The sequence below is a fragment of the Rattus norvegicus genome, chromosome 3, assembly GCF_021556685.1.
Source record: "Rattus norvegicus strain SHRSP/BbbUtx chromosome 3, alternate assembly SHRSP_T2T, whole genome shotgun sequence".
NCBI classification, from domain to species: Eukaryota; Metazoa; Chordata; class Mammalia; order Rodentia; family Muridae; genus Rattus; species Rattus norvegicus.
The window spans coordinates 150,134,040-150,154,609 of record NC_141536.1 but is presented as its reverse complement, the minus strand read 5'-3'; the positions used below and the strand labels follow the sequence as shown (position 1 = coordinate 150,154,609).

Here is a 20,570-nt window from a genome sequence, read left to right as displayed (position 1 = left end):
GTGCTATCTATCACTGTGCAAGCAGGCAGCGTTTTCTCAGCCACGTAGCAATGAGTGTGTCTTTCTTTGTCGCTCTCATGATTAGGTTTTGATTCAGCCAGTCTTCTTTCTGACCAGGATATCTTCTTGTTAGGACTTGGCCTTTTGTTTATATGATTTGTCTAAAACCATCATTCGTCTTCTGAGGTAACCAGTGGAATGGCTTAAGAGTTAGGATTTTCAACCAGCTATTGATTTCCTCAGTGGTAAAAAAACTAGAGCAGAGGGGAGAGGATAAAGAGACTTCAGGGGGCTCAGCTGACGTCATCTGATCATCTTTGATAAAAGGTGGCCATGCTCTATGTCCCAGCCACTAATCAATCAGCTGCTGTTATTTGAGGCAGAGCATGCACTTTGAGTTCTCTGGAAGTGGTAAGCATATTGTGTATATAAGATCACTAAAAGATTCCTTAGCCTTGCTGGTGTATTAGAAGGAGAGGTGGGGCTGGAGAGATGGCTCAGCCATTAAAGGCTAGGCTCACAACCAAAAATAGAAGGAGAGGTGAATCTGGGATTGTCTACATGGAAAAAGTGGCCAATTTAATGGAACTGAATATCTTTGATAGACCTGAAATTTTCTGATTCTCTGTCCCTGATTTGTAAGTCAGATATGTACTTCCAATTCTGCTCTTTCCAAAGCCTGGCTTAACCTACGTCACCATCCACTGTGAGCTTGTGAAGAAAAAAAAAAAAAAACACTTCACTTCCTTCTCAGGAGCTATTTCTGAAATGTGTGACTTTTTCTGGGAGGGAGGAAAGGAATGGCTTTCTGTTTCTAGGGTGGGAGCACATACAAAGCGAGTCTTCCGTGTAGATTTAACCTCTTCCGGGTATCTTTATCACCCCACATGTCTATAAAACTGTCAGACACAACCAACAGGTATCACATGATCACCATTTCACGCCCCTTCCTGAGCAAATTTCAGACCCTGTGGCAGTGCACAGCTTGGGAATGCTTATCTGTACTTACATATGTTACATATATGGACTTGTTTCTGCTGGTGGATATGAATACTTTACAGATGGTTGGTGTGTGGTGGGGGTTAAAGAAGAACAGAGGAGAAATAGAGGCAAAGGGAGAGAAAGGAAGGGGGAAAGGATAAGGCAGGGAATGGAAAGAAAGAAGTTAAGCATGGGTCTGCTTCTTTTTACTAACCTACAGTGGTTCCCCATGACTAGAGATGACTGAGGAAGGCTCCAGTGAACTCAGTTCTTCTGTGGGATTCTGCTGACACCAGCACACTATGTCAGTATGGGGACATTAGTTAATTTAGTCCACTACTAACCTGTTGCTAGCCAGAATGCTACCCATAGCACACTGAAAGGGGGAAGTTTTAACCAACAGGAACCCTGGAATAATAAACAAGTAAATCCACCTCAGGATCCTTTCAGAGTTCCAATATCACCTACAGTTTCTCAGCCCAGGAGTTCTCAGAGGGTAACTACCTGCTATATGCCCTTCACTGGCTTAACCTTGCCAAAGACATCCCCGCATCAGCCATAGTCATAGATGCCATGACTATCCGGTTTTTGTTTTGTTTTGTTTTGTGTCCCTTATGTCTCTAAGTCCTGAATTGAGTCTATCACAAATCTTTCAAGGCTATAGCCACAGCTGTGTTTACATAAACACAGATGTCCCCAGATTCTCCCTTTCAGGAGTTCACCACCATTGATGGTAACGCTCACTTTTGCCACTCTCTGGTCTGTCTTCTTGCTAGGAAGTTTGTCTGTAACAGAACTAGAAAGCAGCCAGAGAATGTATTTAAAGTGCAAAGAATATAAAGAAAGATGTAGTGAAGAAATTAATTTGTATTAATTTCTTTATATATATATATTATAAAGGAGAAGGAAAACAAAATAGAAGGGAAAAAGTCAATAAAACTTGACACATGCTTTATGTTCTTACCTTGGTCTTGTTTTATACTGGAGAGAGGATTCTTTAGAGATAAAAGTCAAATACTGTTGTCAATGGGAGGTTTAAATAAGATCTTTTATGGTTTCCAAAAGGCTCAAGTTAAAAGTTTCAAATTATTTTTGAATCACTCTTGACGGATCTTATTTGATGGTGGAGCATGATAATGATATGCTAATATAATAATAAGCATATATAATCTGGGCATTATGAAAAGAGGACCCTAAGCCCTTCTGACACAATTGATATCCAATGTGTTTTTGGCTATGCTCACTGAAAAATATCCATCCTTTATTCTATCACTAGTGAATTATCCTCTTTTGCTTCTAGATTTACCAGTTCTATCTAGGCTGCAGACTGTTCCAGAACAGCTGGTCTAAGACACACACCATGCCATTACATAGTAACGCAACCCTCTTTCCCCCCCTGAGCCCCTGATGATGAGAAGCCTTCATTGCTAACACATCTGTACAGTCCAGAGTTCGTCTTACCTTTTACTTTCTTAATTTAGAATCATTAGACTGTCTTCTACAGTCTAAGAGAAACAGGCAAGCAAGGGGTTATGAAACTGCCTAGGTTGTTCCTTACCTAATACCATAGAGTACTAGATAAGCTTGATACAAATTAAGGAGAAAACTCAAGTCTTGGTGCCTTACCCAATACAGTTTGATGGTTGAAGCTGTCATTAGCCATTTCTACATAAGAACCTCTAAAATTAGTGTTGGTTGGGGCATCATCTCTCATGCATATGCCCATACGTTTCATGAAGTTCAGAGGCAAGCTGCTTTGGGATTCACTTCCCGGAACTTGATTGTGGAGTCTGTTGTAGTTTTCTTTCTATTGCTGTGATTAAAACAAACCAAACCAAAACAGAACAGAACAAAATAAAACACAGTCTAACCAAAGCGACATAGGAAAAGAAAAGGTTTATATCAATCTACAGGTGACAGTCTAGCGTAGAGTGGGCAGTCAGGGCAGAAACTCAAGGAGAATCTTGAAAGCATGCTTACTTACAACAAAAACACAAAAACAAAAACCAAAATAAGCAAACAAAACAGTAAGACAAAACTAACCCAAAAGCTCGCTAAGGAAAACAAAAACAAAAACAAAAACACAAACATGGAGTTTATTTCATGTTGTGTCCAAGTCTTATAGGTACTATTCAGACTTTGTTCTATACACCTATGTAAGGAATTAGAACGCCTTCTACTGACAGGAATGCTCACCTTACACTGTATCAAGTTTATTCCAAAACTATCATCAATGTGCTAACAGCAATGCTGCGAATGACATTCACACACTGACCTAATTTCTTCGTTTTCCGCTCAAACTGCCAAGTGTTGGGATTTTCATTGTCACCCTTCTAATGATCTTGTTGCATAGGACTGATGGTGTTTCTATTCTGCTCGTTTTGTTCTTAAAAATGGAAAGAGCTGCTCAAAGGGGTTATATAAGTTGACCAAGGTGCTGGGATACATTTAGAAATAAATCCAGACTGTGATTCCGAAGCCCAAGATGCTAATTTTCACCAGACCTGAAAGACCAGTAGAAAGCAAGGAAATCATAGCTCAGGTTAGCTCAGGTTAGCTCAGGTTCTAATACCACTTTCCCTCTCTTAATTTTGCTCTGCTCAGGCTTTGGATATAATGATTCTTCAGATGACATATTTCTTGGCCTACAAGAGTCTTGTCACTGTCAAATGTTGACCCCCCAAGTTCTTCCAAATATGACTACCAAGTATGATGGCCTAGCGGTGTTTTCCCACATCCCAGTCCCATCAGGATAGCCCAGTGACAGCCCATTGCATGCAGCCCTGTCCCCATGCTACCTGTGCAAGGGTCATTAAGGTGAGAAATAAAAACCCAAACAAATGAAATATGTCATCTTAGACGTACCCTGGGCTAAAAAACTTCTTACCATACACTCAGCAAAGGACCTCCCCCCACCCCGCCATCTTTCTATTTGTGCTTAGACCCATTCTGGATTCGTGGAAACCTGTTTCCATCTGTGCACCCTTGGTCACTGTTGATGTGCATCTTAAGCATTCTTCACATATCCCTCTTGTTTCCCATCCCACATTCATTGTGAAGACAGGGCCCCACATCTCATCCTGACTCTTGTTCTGTCTTTGGAGGACGTTGTCCCTTTCCCCTCCAACTTTACCTTCGCATGACCCTTATTCATCTAAAACAAATACCTTTCCAGATGACCTTTTGGATTTGCCTTATGACCTTTAGGTCAGAGACAATGTTCCTTTTTAATATCAAGACACTTGTACTTTACTAGCCATCCACTTAGGCCAGAAAACAATTCCATATGCCTAAAGATACCCAATCACAAGTCTGCTTTCTCCATAACTTTACAATTCAAGCATGGCAGATTCCAGCCTGCCTTGTCTGTCTTGTCTTGATCTCTCCAGCTGTGTGGTCCCCCACCTTCCTGTATTGTCATATCAGGCTCTAGAAAAATCAACGTAACACAATGGTTGGTGATATGGGCTCTTGAACTAAGACGGCCGGATTCTAACACCTGCAGTGTCATTTGTCAGTTATGTAAATCTGGGAAAGTTGCTTCTTTCCTTGTCTGTAAAATAAAGATAATAATGTCCCATGGGGCTATTGTGAGGATCAAATAAGAAGTCCACTGATTTACTTAGAATAGTATCTGGTACATCTGTTTAAGTAGTAGCTTATTTTTTTACATTTAACTTTCATTCTTTATTCCTTGAGAATATCACATAATGTATTTTGATGACATCCACCCCTCCTTCCACTGCTCACACATCCAACACCCCTTGCCTACCCACACAACTTTATATCCCATTTAAAACAAACACAGCAATAAGGTTGGCGCTGCCCAGATGCCCTTGCATACGTGGTCGTCACTGGAGCTTGTTCTCTCATCAGAGACTACACCCTTAAGGAAAACGAAACTGACTTTCTGCCCACTATCCATCAACTAACATCTAGTGAGGGCTTGGACTTTGTGCCCACTTCTCCCTCCGTGCTGGGACTGTATGTGGCTTGAGCTGCTGTGGGTCTTGTGCATGCTATAGCATCTGCTGTGTATTCATGCGTGCAACTGCCCTGCTGTGCCCTGTGTTTCTGCCTAGTCATCCACCTCCTCTGGATCTTACAATCCCTCTACTATGTCTTGTGTGATGGTCTTACACCAATATCTTATACATAAGTGATTGCCTTCTATTCAAGTGCTAGCTATCATTATTGCCTCCTCTATGATTTTCTTGCCTGGCTTTCATATTAGACCAGGTGGGCTGGATTAGAATCTCATTTGTCTATTTAAAGTACTCGGCAGAGACAGGTATATTAGTAGACTCTCTGGAAATTTCTTAATTAATAATGAAATGATGTTTGAATAGATAATGAGTGTGCTGTTGGATAGATGAGGGGCGAAGTGTGTAGATTAATAGATGAATGGGTGGTTCTATGCCCTGAGTGGATAGAGGGATGGATTGTTGAATGGATGGATGGATGGATGGATGGATGGATGGATGGATGGATGGATAGATGGATGAAAGGATGGATGGATGGATGGATAGATGGATGAAAGGATGGATGGATGGATGGATGGATGGATGGATGAAAGGATGGATGGATGGATGGATGGATGGATGGATGGATGAAAGGATGGATGGATGGATGGATGGATAGATGGATGAAAGGATGGATGATGGATGGATGGATGGATGGATGGATGGATGGATAGATGGATGAAAGGATGGAGGATGGGTGGATGGATGGATGGATGGATAGATGGATGGATGGATAGATGGATGAAAGGATGGAAGAATGGATGGATGGATGGATGGATGGATGGATGGATGGATGGATGGATGGATGGAAGGATGGATAGATGGATACATTTATGAGCCAGATAGATGGGTAGATAGTCAAGTGTGTGCTTATACAGACAAGTCAGCACTGTTAAAATGATATAAAACAAAGAGAAACTTTACCCGAAGCCAGTCTTGTCAGCCAGCTAAAAAGGCGATTCTGCAGTATTTGATTTATTAAGTTTGGGATATTGTTTTTTTCTTTTTCCTTCCTAAGCACAGCTGTCTTTGTGTTCAAGAATTTTGGTTTCAGGCAATCTGTTATCTGCAATATCAGTGTATCCTTGTAAATGCAGACCTTCAGTAAATCTTCTTCAAGGTTTAGAGAATGTACACATGTAAACTGTGTTGTGGTCACAGAGTAAATGCCTATGATTTTACAGTTTGATTGACAAAAGATTGCCCATTATTAGAAGACCAGAGATCACTACCATTCTAGAAGTTTCTTTGACAATGACTCAAAGACAACCATAGTTTTGGTGACCTCCAAGATGACTCAGGAAAGGTTTTTGGAATAGACCATCTATGTTTGAATAGGAAAAAGGAAGCATGTTGTTAGGAAGAGGTAGCCCCAAAGAGGTTAGCTAACCTTGAATGGTGAGAACAGAAAATAGAGAGGACCAGAAAATTGAGCATAGTCTGCTCCCTAAAAGGAAGGGGCTGTGGATTTCGAAAAAACCCAGCCCAGGACAAGAGGTTTTCCAGCATCTCCACAGATGCACAGAGTCTTTGAGGGGTGACTTCTTAAATCCTTGGGCTCCTCAATTAAAATTAACAATAATATTGCCTGCTTTTTTAAGGAAGACAAAGAGCTGAGACACGGGCATCACCAGAGCTGTCCATTCTTGGTGCCCTGTTTTTTCATGTCCTCAAGCAATGTAGGCTACATGGCAGTTAAGAACAAGAACTTCAGAGAGATGATATCATCAAATTTACATACTAGTTGTGTCATCATCGCCACAGTTGCCGCCATTTCCCCTTCTGTAAAGTGAAGGTGATAGGATTCTTCTCTTCAGACACTTGTAAGGAATATGCAAGTTAATCTGTGGTAAGGCCATAACATAGTGCTGGTACCTATTAAATGCTGCCTATGTAATTTATTTTTTTATTATGGATAACTATTTTCATTGTCTCCATTATTTTGGTGATGGAAAAAAAGGAGGCAACAAATTTTATCTGTAGAGGAGGTATGATATAAACCACCTTTCATCTATCCTTAGCATATTCCAAATATAGATTACTATTGTCTAATATTAATTTAGATTAGTATAATTTCTGAAAAAGACTATATACTCTATCCTATATTGTTTGACTATAATCCAAATAAAGTAATCTGATGTAATGACCGTATACCCATGATTACTCTTGGGAATAAGCAGTCACTGCTTCCAATGCTTGAGATGCAGAAATTGGAACAAGGGCCTACAAAATTACTTGCTCCGGGCCACTTTGCTGTAAATGGTAGCACTGGCACTGGCAGCTTCTTGTATTTCCATGACCCAAAAGCTATTTGACATGTCCGTCATCTGTGGCAACAACTTAGTACAAGGATCAGGAAACAGGTTGCGAGGAGGAGTCCGCTTGTCAAAATGTCACAATAAGCCGAAATTACAACGCTTAGCCTCTTGCTTCTCACGTTGCGTGAAATATGTAGAACAATTAATCTATTTTATTGCTGTAGGAAAAGGTCTGAGATGGGGTAAGTTATGAAGAAAACAAGCCTATTCCTCACAGTTCTGGGTAGATCCAGCGGCATCCTGCCAGTATCTGTTCTTCTCCCGAGAAGGGCCATATTGCTGCAGCATCACATGGAGAGAGGGCACCATCCTGTAAACAGACTAGCTGTGTCTTCCTCTTCTTACAAACCCACTAGTCCCAGCATGGCCCCCTGACCCTGATGCTTCCCTCTAGCTCCATCGCCATCACCTCACCAGGTCTCTGACTGCATCGGCACATGAGTTGGGAGTTCAGGTTACACTATCAGCTTCCAAGGAGACATTCAAGTCCTAGCAAGAGAGATCCAGATGCTGAGCTCTCTGCCTCTAAAGAATAGCATTTCCTGGCACTGCACCAGACACTGGTGAAGCAGAACAGTGACCAGTGCCAACCTGGCTAGCGACTAGGGATTTAATGACTTGCCATGAGTTCACCCAATTTCCAGCCATCACAGATCTTGCCCCTCCCATTTCACTCTGGAGAACCAGTATTTATTTGGGCTAGGATTCTGAAAAAAATCGGAGGGGGGAGCAGGGAGTGTCACTGGCTCTTGCTCTACTGTGATTCATTTCCCCCACCTCAGCCTACTGAGAAAGCATGATTCTTTATGTTTTCTCACCACTCACTTTTCTTCTGGACTTTTAGGGTTATTGGTTTGGGCTTTGATAGCCCTTGCCTTGGGGGCTTTTGCTACTTCTGACTTGAAAGGTGGAAAGCCTGAGCCCTGAATATGTGTTCCCATCTCTGTGGCTATAAAGACTGAATCTTCCTACGACAAGCGAATGGGAGGTTAATTGCAATTAGTGAAATAATTCAAGAGGGGAGGGAACTATTCTTGCTTACTCAGGAAATTTGGGAACCTGAATTTCCTAGCAGTTTTTCTCAGTCCTCAAATGCATCACAATGTAGATAAATCTGATATGAAATAAAAAACATCCCTATTTATTTTCTTACAGCATAAGATAAATTACAACAAAGGGAATATAGTGGACATACGTAAAGGTTTGTGATTGCTTAGAAGCCAAGAGCTAGTGGGGACATTAGGAAAAGCCTGAAGGCAGCAATTTTTCAAGCTTCCATTCAGAAGCCTGAGTTCTTAGCTATATGAAATGTTACATGATATAAAATAGATACAAATGACAGCTCTCTGGCTTTGGTGACTAGTGGGGGCCAACAGGCCCACTCCTATGTTATCTTCCCTCTGGCATCTCTGAAAAACTCCTGGAATTCTGGAATATATTAGGGAAATCAATGGCAGTAGATAGAACATAAAGTCCCAGTTCATTCAAGTTGGGATCTGTTGACACTCAGGGTTAGAACTTCTTTCTCAGAACATTGCTTCTTCATGATGATGTTAAACTTCACCCTGGTTCTACTGTATAACAGCACCGCAAATCTAATAATGTAAAGAATTATTATTTTTTTATTCTGTCTGGCTCTTCACTCTGGGTGGGACACAAAGGAAATGATACATTTCTTTTCTGTGATACTCTGTCTCACCTGAGATAATGTGTTTGAATTCTAGCTTGGGCTGGAAGGACTAGAAGGTACCTGTTCATTTCTTTCTCTTTGTGTAATCCCAGAGCTTTTCCCGTGTGATCTCTCCAGCATGGCAGCTTTGGGAAAGTGGAATTTCTTCCATGGAGATTCAGGCATCCAAAAGAGGGTTCAGAAAAAAGGAACTACAAAGCCTCTTTAAAAAGTAATAACAAAAACAAACAAGCAAGCAAACTTGGAAATCCCAGGATACAATCTGACTTCATTGTATTTGTCATCCATAACTCATTACATGGGGTAGATACTACACATGAGCCTGGGAAATGTAGGTGCCTGGAGAGCTATCCAGGATGCTGCCCAGATGTTTCCCTCCTTTTGTTGTGACCCCTTCAAAATAGATTTGGAAGTGATCTTTCCCGATGAAAGGTGCTACCGTGTCAGTGTTGTTTCTTGGATCCCAGGAACACTGGAGTGTAGACGTGTAGGCTCCCACAGAAAGCTTATCTAAGACCTTCAAAAATCCATAACTATGAGGAAGTGTGTTTGAGCTGTCCAGAAGGAAGAACTTTCAACCAGTGCAAACGGCCAGCGTGAAACTTGGCTTCCTCTGTATGAGTCGATGAGTCTCTCTGTCAGAGGTGGGGGCTCGCTCACTTCTACCACTAACAGTAGCTGATGTTTAAGAAGACGCATCTCCGTGATGTCAGGGTTACTAATATGATGTGCATTTCTAAGAATCATGATTTCATATAAATCTAATTCTTCTTTGTTTGTCTTTTCTTTTTTTCCCCCCCTTTTGGACATTTCCTTCATCTGACTGCCCATCAATCTATAGAAGAAATGCTTATTCGTACTCCTATTACTTGTAAGTATCGAGTCGGTGTTAACCGCTTTGTGCCCCGTAAGGGAGCCCGTAGCATGCACTTCCTCCTGCACCAACCGATTGATTGTCTGTTGGTTTCTCATATCCACCTCTGTCTAGTCTTCTGTAGTCCAGAGGTTTTTATTTTGTATGGATGCCTTTCTGTTTGAACACGCGCTGTCATTGTTCCTGTCTATTCCGTTTCTGTCATCCTGATTTTTTCCCTCGTACCTTTGACGGTGTGAGGGGGTTGTTTTCCTTTGTGAGTGTCAGTTTCTAACTAGCAGCACCTCAATTCCAGCAGGCGGGGAAGGTAAGGCACAATCACAGATCTTTCAAACTTCTGGGTCCCTTTGTGCCTCTTCAGGGAAGAAGTCATCTCGGGGACTCAAGGGATAGAAAGGAGTCCATTGGCTCTTTCTGATGTACCAGAGAAAACTACAGGGAGTCCTGACTTTGTTCCAACCTAGCCTTGAGGATGACAGAAACATCCAAGGTCTTGGCTTTCAGCTGAAATTCCCTGTTTGGCTTTTTTTTTTTTTTCTTTTCTTTTTTTCGGAGCTGGGGACCGAACCCAGGGCCTTGCACTTGCTAGCCCTGTTTGGCTTTTAATATTCGTTACATCACTTCATCCATACTTTCGGTTCACAGCTAATGATGGCTGCTGACTTATCAACTTTTACACTTACTAAATAAAAGTGATTTTGACATCAAACCAGAGCTTTTCAAAACATGAGGGCAAAGGAGGAGAAACTTTATATAATAGATCCTTGCTGAGGAAAATTTGGAAAACTGCTAAAATACTCCTGTATTCCCAACATGCATCTCTGGATTTGGAAAATGAGAAATATGAAATAGAGAAATATAAAAACCCACCACACATTCAGTTAGCGTAAGAATAATACTCAGAGCTCTGAATGCCAGACTCTTAGTCAACAGTATTGCCCTCCATTTTAGGTCTTCCCTTACCCTTGGCAACACAGCCTTGTGGGAAAGCCTGGCCTCACAATAGCCTCTGCTAAAACCTCCCCAAGTAGAGATGGACCCAGAGAGTGGCTTCCTGAACCATCCTGCTCAGTTGGTGTCAAGCTGGGAGCACAGAAAATGATACTACCACCATCACTCATGTAGGGATCAGTGTCCTCCACCACTACCTGAAGGTCCGAGAAGATACAGCTCACCTGTTACTGCAGCAAGTACACATTGAGTATGCACACTGTATTCCAGTTAGAGTGAATGGAGAAATGGAAAGGACCTTCAGCCTGATCCTATGGTACTCCTGTCTGTCAAAGAGACCAGCATGAACAAATAATAAAATACCATCGAGCAGTTCCCAATCATCACTACTCAAGTCAATCCAGTCAGTGGTAGCCGCACACATTCTTCACTACCTGCTCCAGTGTTCTTGCTTCCCGAATAACACACACACACACACACACACACACACACACACACACACACACACACATGCGCGCGCACACACGCACGCACGCACGCATACACACACACACACACACGCACAGCCTTTATATTTTAGTATACCTTTAATAGCTCAATGGCTGGGCCACTTCCTAACCTCCATGTGGCTAATACACTCCCCTCTGATGTTCCTGAGTTATTACTTAATAAAATCCAAATTTTACCTTCGTTGCCCTAAACCCAGTGGGGGGGAAGGGCCTGGGGCTGCTTTCCCTGCTCTTACATGTCAGCTGTCTCTCTGTTCTGCACCTCAGGTGTGATGTCTCCTCTCCTTCCCCAGCATAGTGGCTAAATGTCTTCCTGTTCCCTCCTCAGCCCCTTGCCTAGGAATCCTAAAGTCCTGCCTCTGTCTGCCCTACCCAGCCATTGGCCACTGGCAACTTTATTTATCAATCAAAACCAACTGGGCCAGCATCCCTCAGTGTCTTATGTGTGGATGTTCTTCTGATTCTCGTGCAACTTGAGAGACCAAATTAACATAATATAAGCAGCATTAGACCAAATCCACAGCAATACCAGTTGAAAATTACGTATAGTATAGGGACACCAAATTAAGTCTAATCTTATTAATGTGGATGGATAAACTTACCAGTGGATTTAGGGGTAGGTGTACCCAATGCTGGAGAAATGAACATTTTGATTGGTCTGAATAGCATTTTCAAAGCTGTGGACACATGATAGAGTGCAGCTGTTGTGAGGGAATGAGAAGCTTTAGGATTCATACAGTATTGTTCTCAAGTCTTACCTCAGCAACATACCTAGACTCCAACTCTCACTTTTCTGATACTAAAGAAAATTTTTACTGATTTCATAAAGTTGCCTTGAATAGAGAATGAGATATTTGGTAAAGTATTTCTGCTCATGAAATATTAGTTTTCTTCCTACTCCCTTTCAGAAAGTGGATGGGTTTATGATAGTAATGATGACCCCTGGGAAGTCCACTGATCTTACAAGAGTTCTTAAGAAGGCCACAGTGGGTGTGGACACACAGTAACTAGAAAAAATTCCATGCATATTGCTCAACCTGTGGGCTAGCTGGTCTACAAAGCATATCTAGACATGGACTCTCGGCTCTGCACTGTGACAGAATCAAAGATGAGCAGTTAGAAGTATAGGGGACAGGGATTCAAATACTGCTAGCTCAAGCATGATGAAGAAGAGCAGCCTTTCAATTGGGGTGAACATGAAGTTCTGTGTAATATTTTCTAGAACACGATGTCATGTGAGTTCTAGGAAGCAGGCGCATGTGCATGAGATATGATGGTTCTCTGATAATATTCATAATTTATATCATTTATCAATCCCAAAGCACCTGTCAAATGTCACTGTAGAGAAGTCTCTGTAATATTGTGCCTTCCAGAGAGATGATGTAGATAGTTCAGTTTTTTCTAGGCCATCATCTTTCCATATCCAACCTCCAGAAAATACTTGCCAGAGTTGAACCACTAGAGCACCAAACAGCCTGAACAGATAAGGGACCCTTCCTCTTCCCGAGTAGGAGAAACCAGCAGTGCACACTACCAGGTATCTGTGGGTAATGAGCTTACTAAGTTCCCATCGAAGTGCAGTGTGGTAGGCAAGCCATTCTAACACCACTCAGCAATGTTCACACTACACTTTAAGAATCAGTAAGTAAACCAGTTGTTTCATTAAAGACAAATAAAAGAAAAAAGATCATACCTGGCTCCTAGGAGTCTGGAACTCATTCTCTCCAAAATCCCCAGATGGTCTATTCAAGAAACAAAAGCGAAAACAAAACAAAGCTCTGGCGTGGTGGTTTACCAATCTTTACTATGAAACCATTGCTAATGCACTCAACACATACTAATGAGATACCTACTATGTGCTGGTCTCCTTTCAAGGTTTTAGAAATAAGTACAAAAAAGATAAAGAGAAAAAGAAAAGAAAAAGAAAGGAACACATTCACTCATGTAGAAATGTCTAGTAGGAGGGAGAGGAAACAGTATATAGATAGCATAAAAATGGAAGGAATGAAAGCTAAGAAGAAAAATGAATAAAATAAAGACACATGATAATATGCAGAGTGTGAGAAATAGAGGGGCTTCTATATCCTCAAAGCAAAACAGCACTCAACTACTCACCTTCAATTGAAAGGATGCACACACACCACCACCACCACCACCACCAAGGTTCTAGAAGGGACCAGAAAATAAATTTTTAGATTTCTAATTGAAGTCTATAAACAACAGCAGAAAATATGCATATGAATAAGTATGACTGTCTTCCAATAGAAGTCACTGAACAAAGAAACCTGAACAAAGAAACAGAAGCATCAGGCAATGGGCCATTGTTTACCAATCCCTGTTCATGAGATTCATCCTTCTTTGTTGCGCTCCTACTATATGCAACATACTTATACTTGGTGTTAACCATGAAAAGGTGAATGTGGGATGCTCTCTACCAACTAACAAAGGGTGAAAATGAAAGGAAATTCCAGTTGACCCCTACCGTGTGTCAGGCTCATTACGTATTTAGGATGAGCCTTTGTGAGATAGCAGTCATAACTTTATTTAGATGTCCGAACCCAGACTTGAAGACATTTTTATAACTCATAGACCAAAAGCAAAGCAGTAGGGCCATATTTTGAACTCAGGCCCACATGAACTCCAAGCTCTACCCGTTCTTCTCCCCAAGCTCCCATTCTTGAGGAGAGGGAACGACTAGAACAGTGAATAGGGAGCCTTTGCCCAGGATTCAAGCACAAGTCTGTCTACTGAGAAGGCCTCTGAAGAGAGTGAGAATGCACTAGTGTGCTGTCAGACCTAACAAGGGGGTTGGTGCGAGATTAACCAAAACTCTCTGTGACCAGGATAACAATGGAAACAGTACAAGCAGAACTATGAATCTGGAAACTCGGGGAAACAAAGGATTCAGGAGAGCATGCATAAGTGCATGGTGCATGCAACACACACACACACACACACACACACACTCTCTCTCTCTCTCTCTCTCTTTCTCTCTCTCTCTCTTTCTCTCTCTCTCTCTCTCACACACACACACACACACACACACACAACAGACCCCCTGGAGGGAATGGCATGTTTGGATGTCATACCTAGATCAGGATTCCTGATCTGCCTTCCCTATTAGTTTTCATCCTAAACAAACCTGTGACCACTATGTGCCTCTGTCCCTTCGTTTACAAAATGGTGCCATGACTTCTCAGCATAAGGAAGAAGTACATGTATGTAGCATTGAGAGGTAACCAGTATCTGTAGGTATTTTATAAGTGAAGCCCTCATTCCTTCCATTCCGAGCTGACATAAATGCTCTGTGGGGTTCATATTTGCCTTTCTATATTAAAGCAGCTCTCAGCAACTTTAGCTGTTCACTGTTTGCCTTTGGATAGGCTATTAAGAGCTCGCATGTGTCCACAGGTTAATTTACCTCAGAGTACGTGATAGGCACGGTGATTATTCTGAACAGGGACATTTTAGTCAAGTAAGTCTTTGTAAGAAGTCACTAAGAATTTACCTAGGAGTCACTAAGAATGGTGGCCAGGAGAGAGCAGTTTCCTTGGATGTGTACTTTGTGCAAACTTCACAGCGGTGGGAGATGGCCACCTAGCTGGCCTATCTCAGGCACTCTATGGGGTTCCTGGAGTTTTCTTATATATTTCCTGTCTCCCCAATTCAGTGAGTCTAAATTCTATATCTTTTTGCAAGGTCTGTATCAAATGTTGCCCCCTCTAAGAAGTCTTTCTTAATTTAGGAATAACACACACACACACACACACACACACACACACACACACACACACACACACACACATTTCTCTGCATTCCCATTGCTCTAACTTTGTATGTAGGTCAGGAGAATATGCATCTTCAGCTTGTTTCTGTTTCATGAGGGGTTAACTCTGTGGTCTCTGTTCCCCTGGCACACACAGTGAGACCTCTAGTAACCATTATAAATTGAATGAATGAGATGAATCAAACAAGGTAACTGCTAAAATTAAAAATAAACATGGTATCATTTTAAAAATATGTTCATATTTTCCTTACTCTTTAACTCTAAGACAATATTTGCTCCTATGTTTGCACCCATGTGACCTAGACACATGATTTTATGTACCTTGTCTTGGTTTCCTGATTTATGAAACAGGGTTTTAAAACAGGTAAAGAGTCAATGGGAAAAATGTTTGTCAAATACCTAGTTCTTGGTAGAGGCTTTACCAAGATATAAAAGACCAGCTTCTTCTCCAAGATGCCTGTGTCTGTCCACACTCCATAAATACCTGTTTCAAATCAGGTATTCTTGCCACAGCATATTTAAGGAGGCATTTACAAATGATTATATCAAGAGATGCTCAAAATCATTTTCTGTAATTCATCAGTCCCTTTGATTAAGACAAAAAAAAATAGGTATGGAAGAAAGCCTTGCAATACGATCAATACCAATTACCCAGAGCTGACAGAAGACATGCTGACAAGTGAACAGCCGGGGCATAATCACAGTCTAAGGCCAAACCACCCTGAAGGCAATTGGTCTCTTCCAGTGCATTACCCTGTCGGCAAGACAAAGTCGGGATTATCACTGCTGATTCATAGGCCCTACCCAAGCTAGCCTCGATCGCTTTGAAAATGTAGCCTTCAGTCTGAACTGGGGCTGAGGGATGTTCACAGTTGAACCCAGGACCACACACATGCTAGACAAGGGCATTAACACTGAGTAAGCCCATCTTTCTTTTTCACACTTTCTTTTTTTATTAACCATTTTATTCATTTATATTTCAAACAATGTCCTCCTTCCAAGTTACCCCTCCACAAGCCCCCCCCCCATCCCATTCCCCTTTCTCCCCTCTTCTTTGTCTCTATGAGAGGGCTTCTTCCCCCACTCACCCACCCCTGCCCCAGCATTTTAGCATCCCTCTATGCTGGGGCATCAAGTTTTCACAGGACCAAGGCCCTCCCCTCCCATAGATGTCAGATAAGACCATCCTTTGCTACACATGTATGTGGAGTCAGGGCTACCGCCATGTATACTCTTTGGTTGGTGGTTTAGTCCCTGGGAGCTCTGGGTGGTTCCATTAGTTGATATTGTTCTTACGTGGTTGCAATCTCCTTCAGCCCTTCTTCCAGCTCTTCCTTTAGAGTCCCCAGGCTCAGTCCGATGATTGGCTGTGAGTATCTGCATCTGTATTAGTCAGGTGCTCATAGAACCTCTCAGGAATGAGCCATCCCAGGCTCCTATCATCAAGCCAGTCTTGGATTCCATAATAGTGTTGGGGTTTGGTATCTGGAGAGGGAACGGATCCCTAGGTGGGGCAGTGTCTGGATGGCCTTTCCTTCAGTCTCTGTTCCATTTCTTTTGTCCCTGTCTTTGCTTTAAACAGGAACCTTTCTCAGTTAAAATTTTTGAGATGCATGGGTGGCCCCATCCCTCAACTGTGGCCATGCCTATCTACTGGAGATGGCCTCTAAGGCAGGGTCACATTAAGTTGCTAGCATTGCATTTGGACATGCGGTCCTCCTATTTCAACCTCAAGAGTATCTGTCCTTAGAGTCCTATGCTACCAAAGCCTGGCTCAGAAATTGCATAGTAAAAAGCATTTTAGATTGGTATTTTGTATGGACTTTGAGAGAACTCTCCTAACATCTTCAGCACTCTGGTGGATGTGCCCCTTCCATTGTATTGTGCCTGTGTCCCTTCAGTGTTCTCCCCAGAATACTCTGCCTGTGAGCCTAGAAAGTTCCAATGTACTTAACAAGGGGCACCCTTCTCTTATTTTGGACCTCTCCTGTTTCCACGGATCATATCCATAGACTGGGCTCGCAACTTTATGACACTCCTCTCTCATACACTCACCTGTTAACCCAGTCATGATCTGCTTGGGTGACACTCTGCTCAGAACAGCCACATGCGCATCTCCTACTGTACTGTTCAGTATCCATTTTTCATTCCCCTACAAATAGCTCAGTATGCAGAGCAATTCAGACATCTTTCTGAGTAGGTGGGTACCCCACTGTGGTGGGTATCCCTCTGTGCTTGTTTTATCTCTATTGAGTTATATTATTGGACTTGGCTAATATCCATTTTTATACATTTTGCCATATGTTGATGATAGGCTTTCAGATCACAGTGGGTTTTGTGGATTTATGTTGAATTTGGTCTAGAAACATTGTATCCGAGGTTGTATGTCACAATTATAAATACATGAAATTAATGAAAGCTGTCAGAGTGAGAGAGATATAAATGCAGTGGCCTAGATCATGTGTACAGATAAGTTTGGGGAGGGAGTGCCATCGAAGGATGCTTTATTGTTTAAGCCATTGGGTTAGAATCGAACCATATTCGTCATGAATACCAAACAGAGTCAATCTGTAAGCCAGAGCTCTGTCTTTAATCAGGGAAAATACAAAGTAGCTATTCTCCTCCAGGGATAGGAAAAGATCTTTATTCCGCACTTTGACCTTTACACCTAAACATAAGCTTCCATGCCAACAGGGTATGAATGATGCCTTGAAGCGTAGAAACATCTGGCTAGGCTTCTAAATGTTTCTACTCTACAATTGCATTTGAATGCTTCAAAGGTGGTAAGGGAAAGTGTGTGGGCTGTCTGCTGATGGAGGGGAGTGACTGAACTGTGGGTAGAGAGAATGCTCCCATGTGGTAAAATCTTCAGATTCCCTTTCTAGAAGGAGCAACTTAGTCACCCAGAATAGAGGCTTCTGGACTGTCTTTTTCAGGACTTTCTGTTTGATGTTGCCCCTCCAGATATATCCAGTAGCCCCATGGGGTATACAGTAGTCAACACAGGCTTGTCAAAGCCACCCTGGCTCCCACGGGGTTGCCATAAGCCATCTCTGTAACTGTATCACTATTTGATTTCTTCTACTCTCTTCTTGACAGAGTGAGCCTGTCAATCTCCCTGAGTCTCATTACAAAACACAGTCTGAGGTACTCCCACTGGCTCCTCTGTAATTTGGCCACTAGAGATAAATGGGTTTAAGTATGTTCTGTGCCTTTCCCTAGAGCATGCTCTCTTCATAGCCTATAAACACTTTGTGAACCAGCCACTTAGGGTAATTCCTTCCTTCCTTGTTTAGTAGGGTGACTCTAAAGAATCCTTTCTTAGACAATCTTCTTCATATGCATTTGCTGTCTGTGCTGGTATGAAGACCATGAAGCCACTGCTATATAGCTCTACCTGAGAGAGATTCAAGTATATCCCAGACAAGACCATAGCAATACCCGTTTGTTGACACAAGCCCATTAAACTGCCAAGGATCCCCAATACTCAGTCATAGTAACTCTTAACAACATGTCTCCAGGACAGAAGCAGGTTTACTTCTAGAAACATTACATACAGCATGCCTCTTCAAAGTGAGACATATACTTGCAGATGGGACCTTAGGAAAGGTAGAACTGTGGGGCTGCACACACTGGAAAAATGCCTTTCTCGATATTTTAGCAGAGTGCATTTAATGGAAGGGAGTGCTTAAGTAAAGCCCTGAGATGCTCCTGCTGATGGTAATGATTACATCTTGTTTGTGTGTAAGGCTTTATCTCTATCAAAGTGCTTTCCCACTCATTATCTCCTTGTCTGGTTGGGCTTGGAGGTATTTAGCGAGGTATTATGAGACAGATGATGGAGCTGAGAAGAAAAGAGCCCTGGGCATTCTGGCTTTGACGTTTTAGAGACGTCTTTAACTATATCTGGTTCCATTTCTCATCCGTAAAATGGGAGTCACAGCATTGTTTCAGAACAGCTTTGGACAGGGAGGCTTTCATTCATAATCATATACTAAGGAATTATTTTTTTCTTTTTTTGATGATTTCATACACGAGCACTGTGTTTATATAATATTTACCCCCTTCTTCCACCCTCTCCAATTTTTCCATCTCCCCTCTATTCCCTCTCAAATTTATGGACCTCTTTGTTACTGTTCCTACAACAACAGTAAGTTGTTACTTTGTTGCTCTGTGTGTGTGTGTGTGTGTGTGTGTGTGTGTGTGTGTGTGTGTGTGTGTGTGTTAATGGACACTGCTGAATTCACTTAGAGTTGTGGCTATATATAAATGTTTAGGGCTGGCCACTTGCAATTGGACATCTAATCAAGGGCTCATCTCTGAAGAAAACAAACTCTCCCTCTCTCAGCAACTGTAAATTGCCTGAAGCTCTTCATCTCTGTGGTGAGTCTTGCCCAGGTTGGCATGGTGACTGGGGTTGTCACTGTGCAGGTCTTGTTAGGCAACATTGTTGGGATTTCGTAAGGGTGGCTTCTCTGCCACATAGAGAAGACAGTATCTACCGAGTAATTTCTTCATATCGGTTGCAGGGCTAAGGTCTGAGTAGTTAGTAAAAACACTCTTCTTTTGAGGAGTTTACAGCTTTAAAGGGACATGGGCATGTCAACAGGTAGTTGTAAAATACTGCGCTAAATGTATGAAGCAGGGGCACTAAAGGTATAAAGGGAAGGAAGTCACTGATAACTGTGAGGAAAGATCTTGTGGACTAAATGACCCAACGATGTTCTGAAAATATTTTTAATTAAAATACAATTACATCACCTACTTCCTTCCCTTTTCTCCTTACAGCACCTCTCAAATACCTGCCCTCACCCCCTTCTATGCTTGCCCACTCTCAAATTAATAAAACCAATCAAAAAATCCTTTTTGACTATTACAATTACATGTATATGTATGTGCATATGTAATATGTGCACAAATATGTAAAGACAATCTGAGGAATTCATCTTTGCTGGTTTATGTATTTGGTTTCAGGGATAACCATTGAGGGCCACATCACTAGCAGAGGCCCTTTCCCCTCTCCCCAGTCATCATCACTGGCTGTAGTTCCTTGTCTAGGGGTGGGACCCCATGAAAATTTCCCTCTTACACATTGATGTGTCATTTGATGTTGCCATTAATCCAGCTTATTCATGTAACCATTTCTAGGAGAGACTTTTCAAAGCACATTTCCTAGTATTCTGGCTTTTACAATGACTTTCCTCCTTGACCACACCATCTTCAAATACAGGCATAAACCCATGCCTTTACTTTTCATAGCTGGTTCTGTGGCATTCTTGGGGTAAATGAGACTTTGCAAGGAAAATAAAAGAGAAAGAAATGAATGGAGACAGAAGGGAAATGAAAAGGCCAGAGGGGGAGGGGGAGAAATGAATCCTAGTTTTACTGCTTTGCAGCTGGGAATCCCAAACCTGGGTTTCAGTTTTCTTACATGCCAA

The 20,570-nt window shown here is 42.0% G+C and overlaps 1 protein-coding gene across 16 annotated transcripts in view; it reads left to right on the top strand.

The window, feature by feature from the left end:
• Ptprt (protein tyrosine phosphatase, receptor type, T) overlaps positions 1–20,570 on the top strand; it is a 1,095,890-nt gene that overhangs the window by 924,423 nt on the left and 150,897 nt on the right. For 8 of the 16 annotated variants that reach the window (NM_001402009.2, XM_087653461.1, XM_087653455.1 and 5 more), the window contains 1 exon segment: positions 9,853–9,882. In NM_001402009.2, the coding sequence (NP_001388938.1) occupies positions 9,853–9,882 (30 nt within the window). 16 annotated transcript variants of the gene reach the window in all.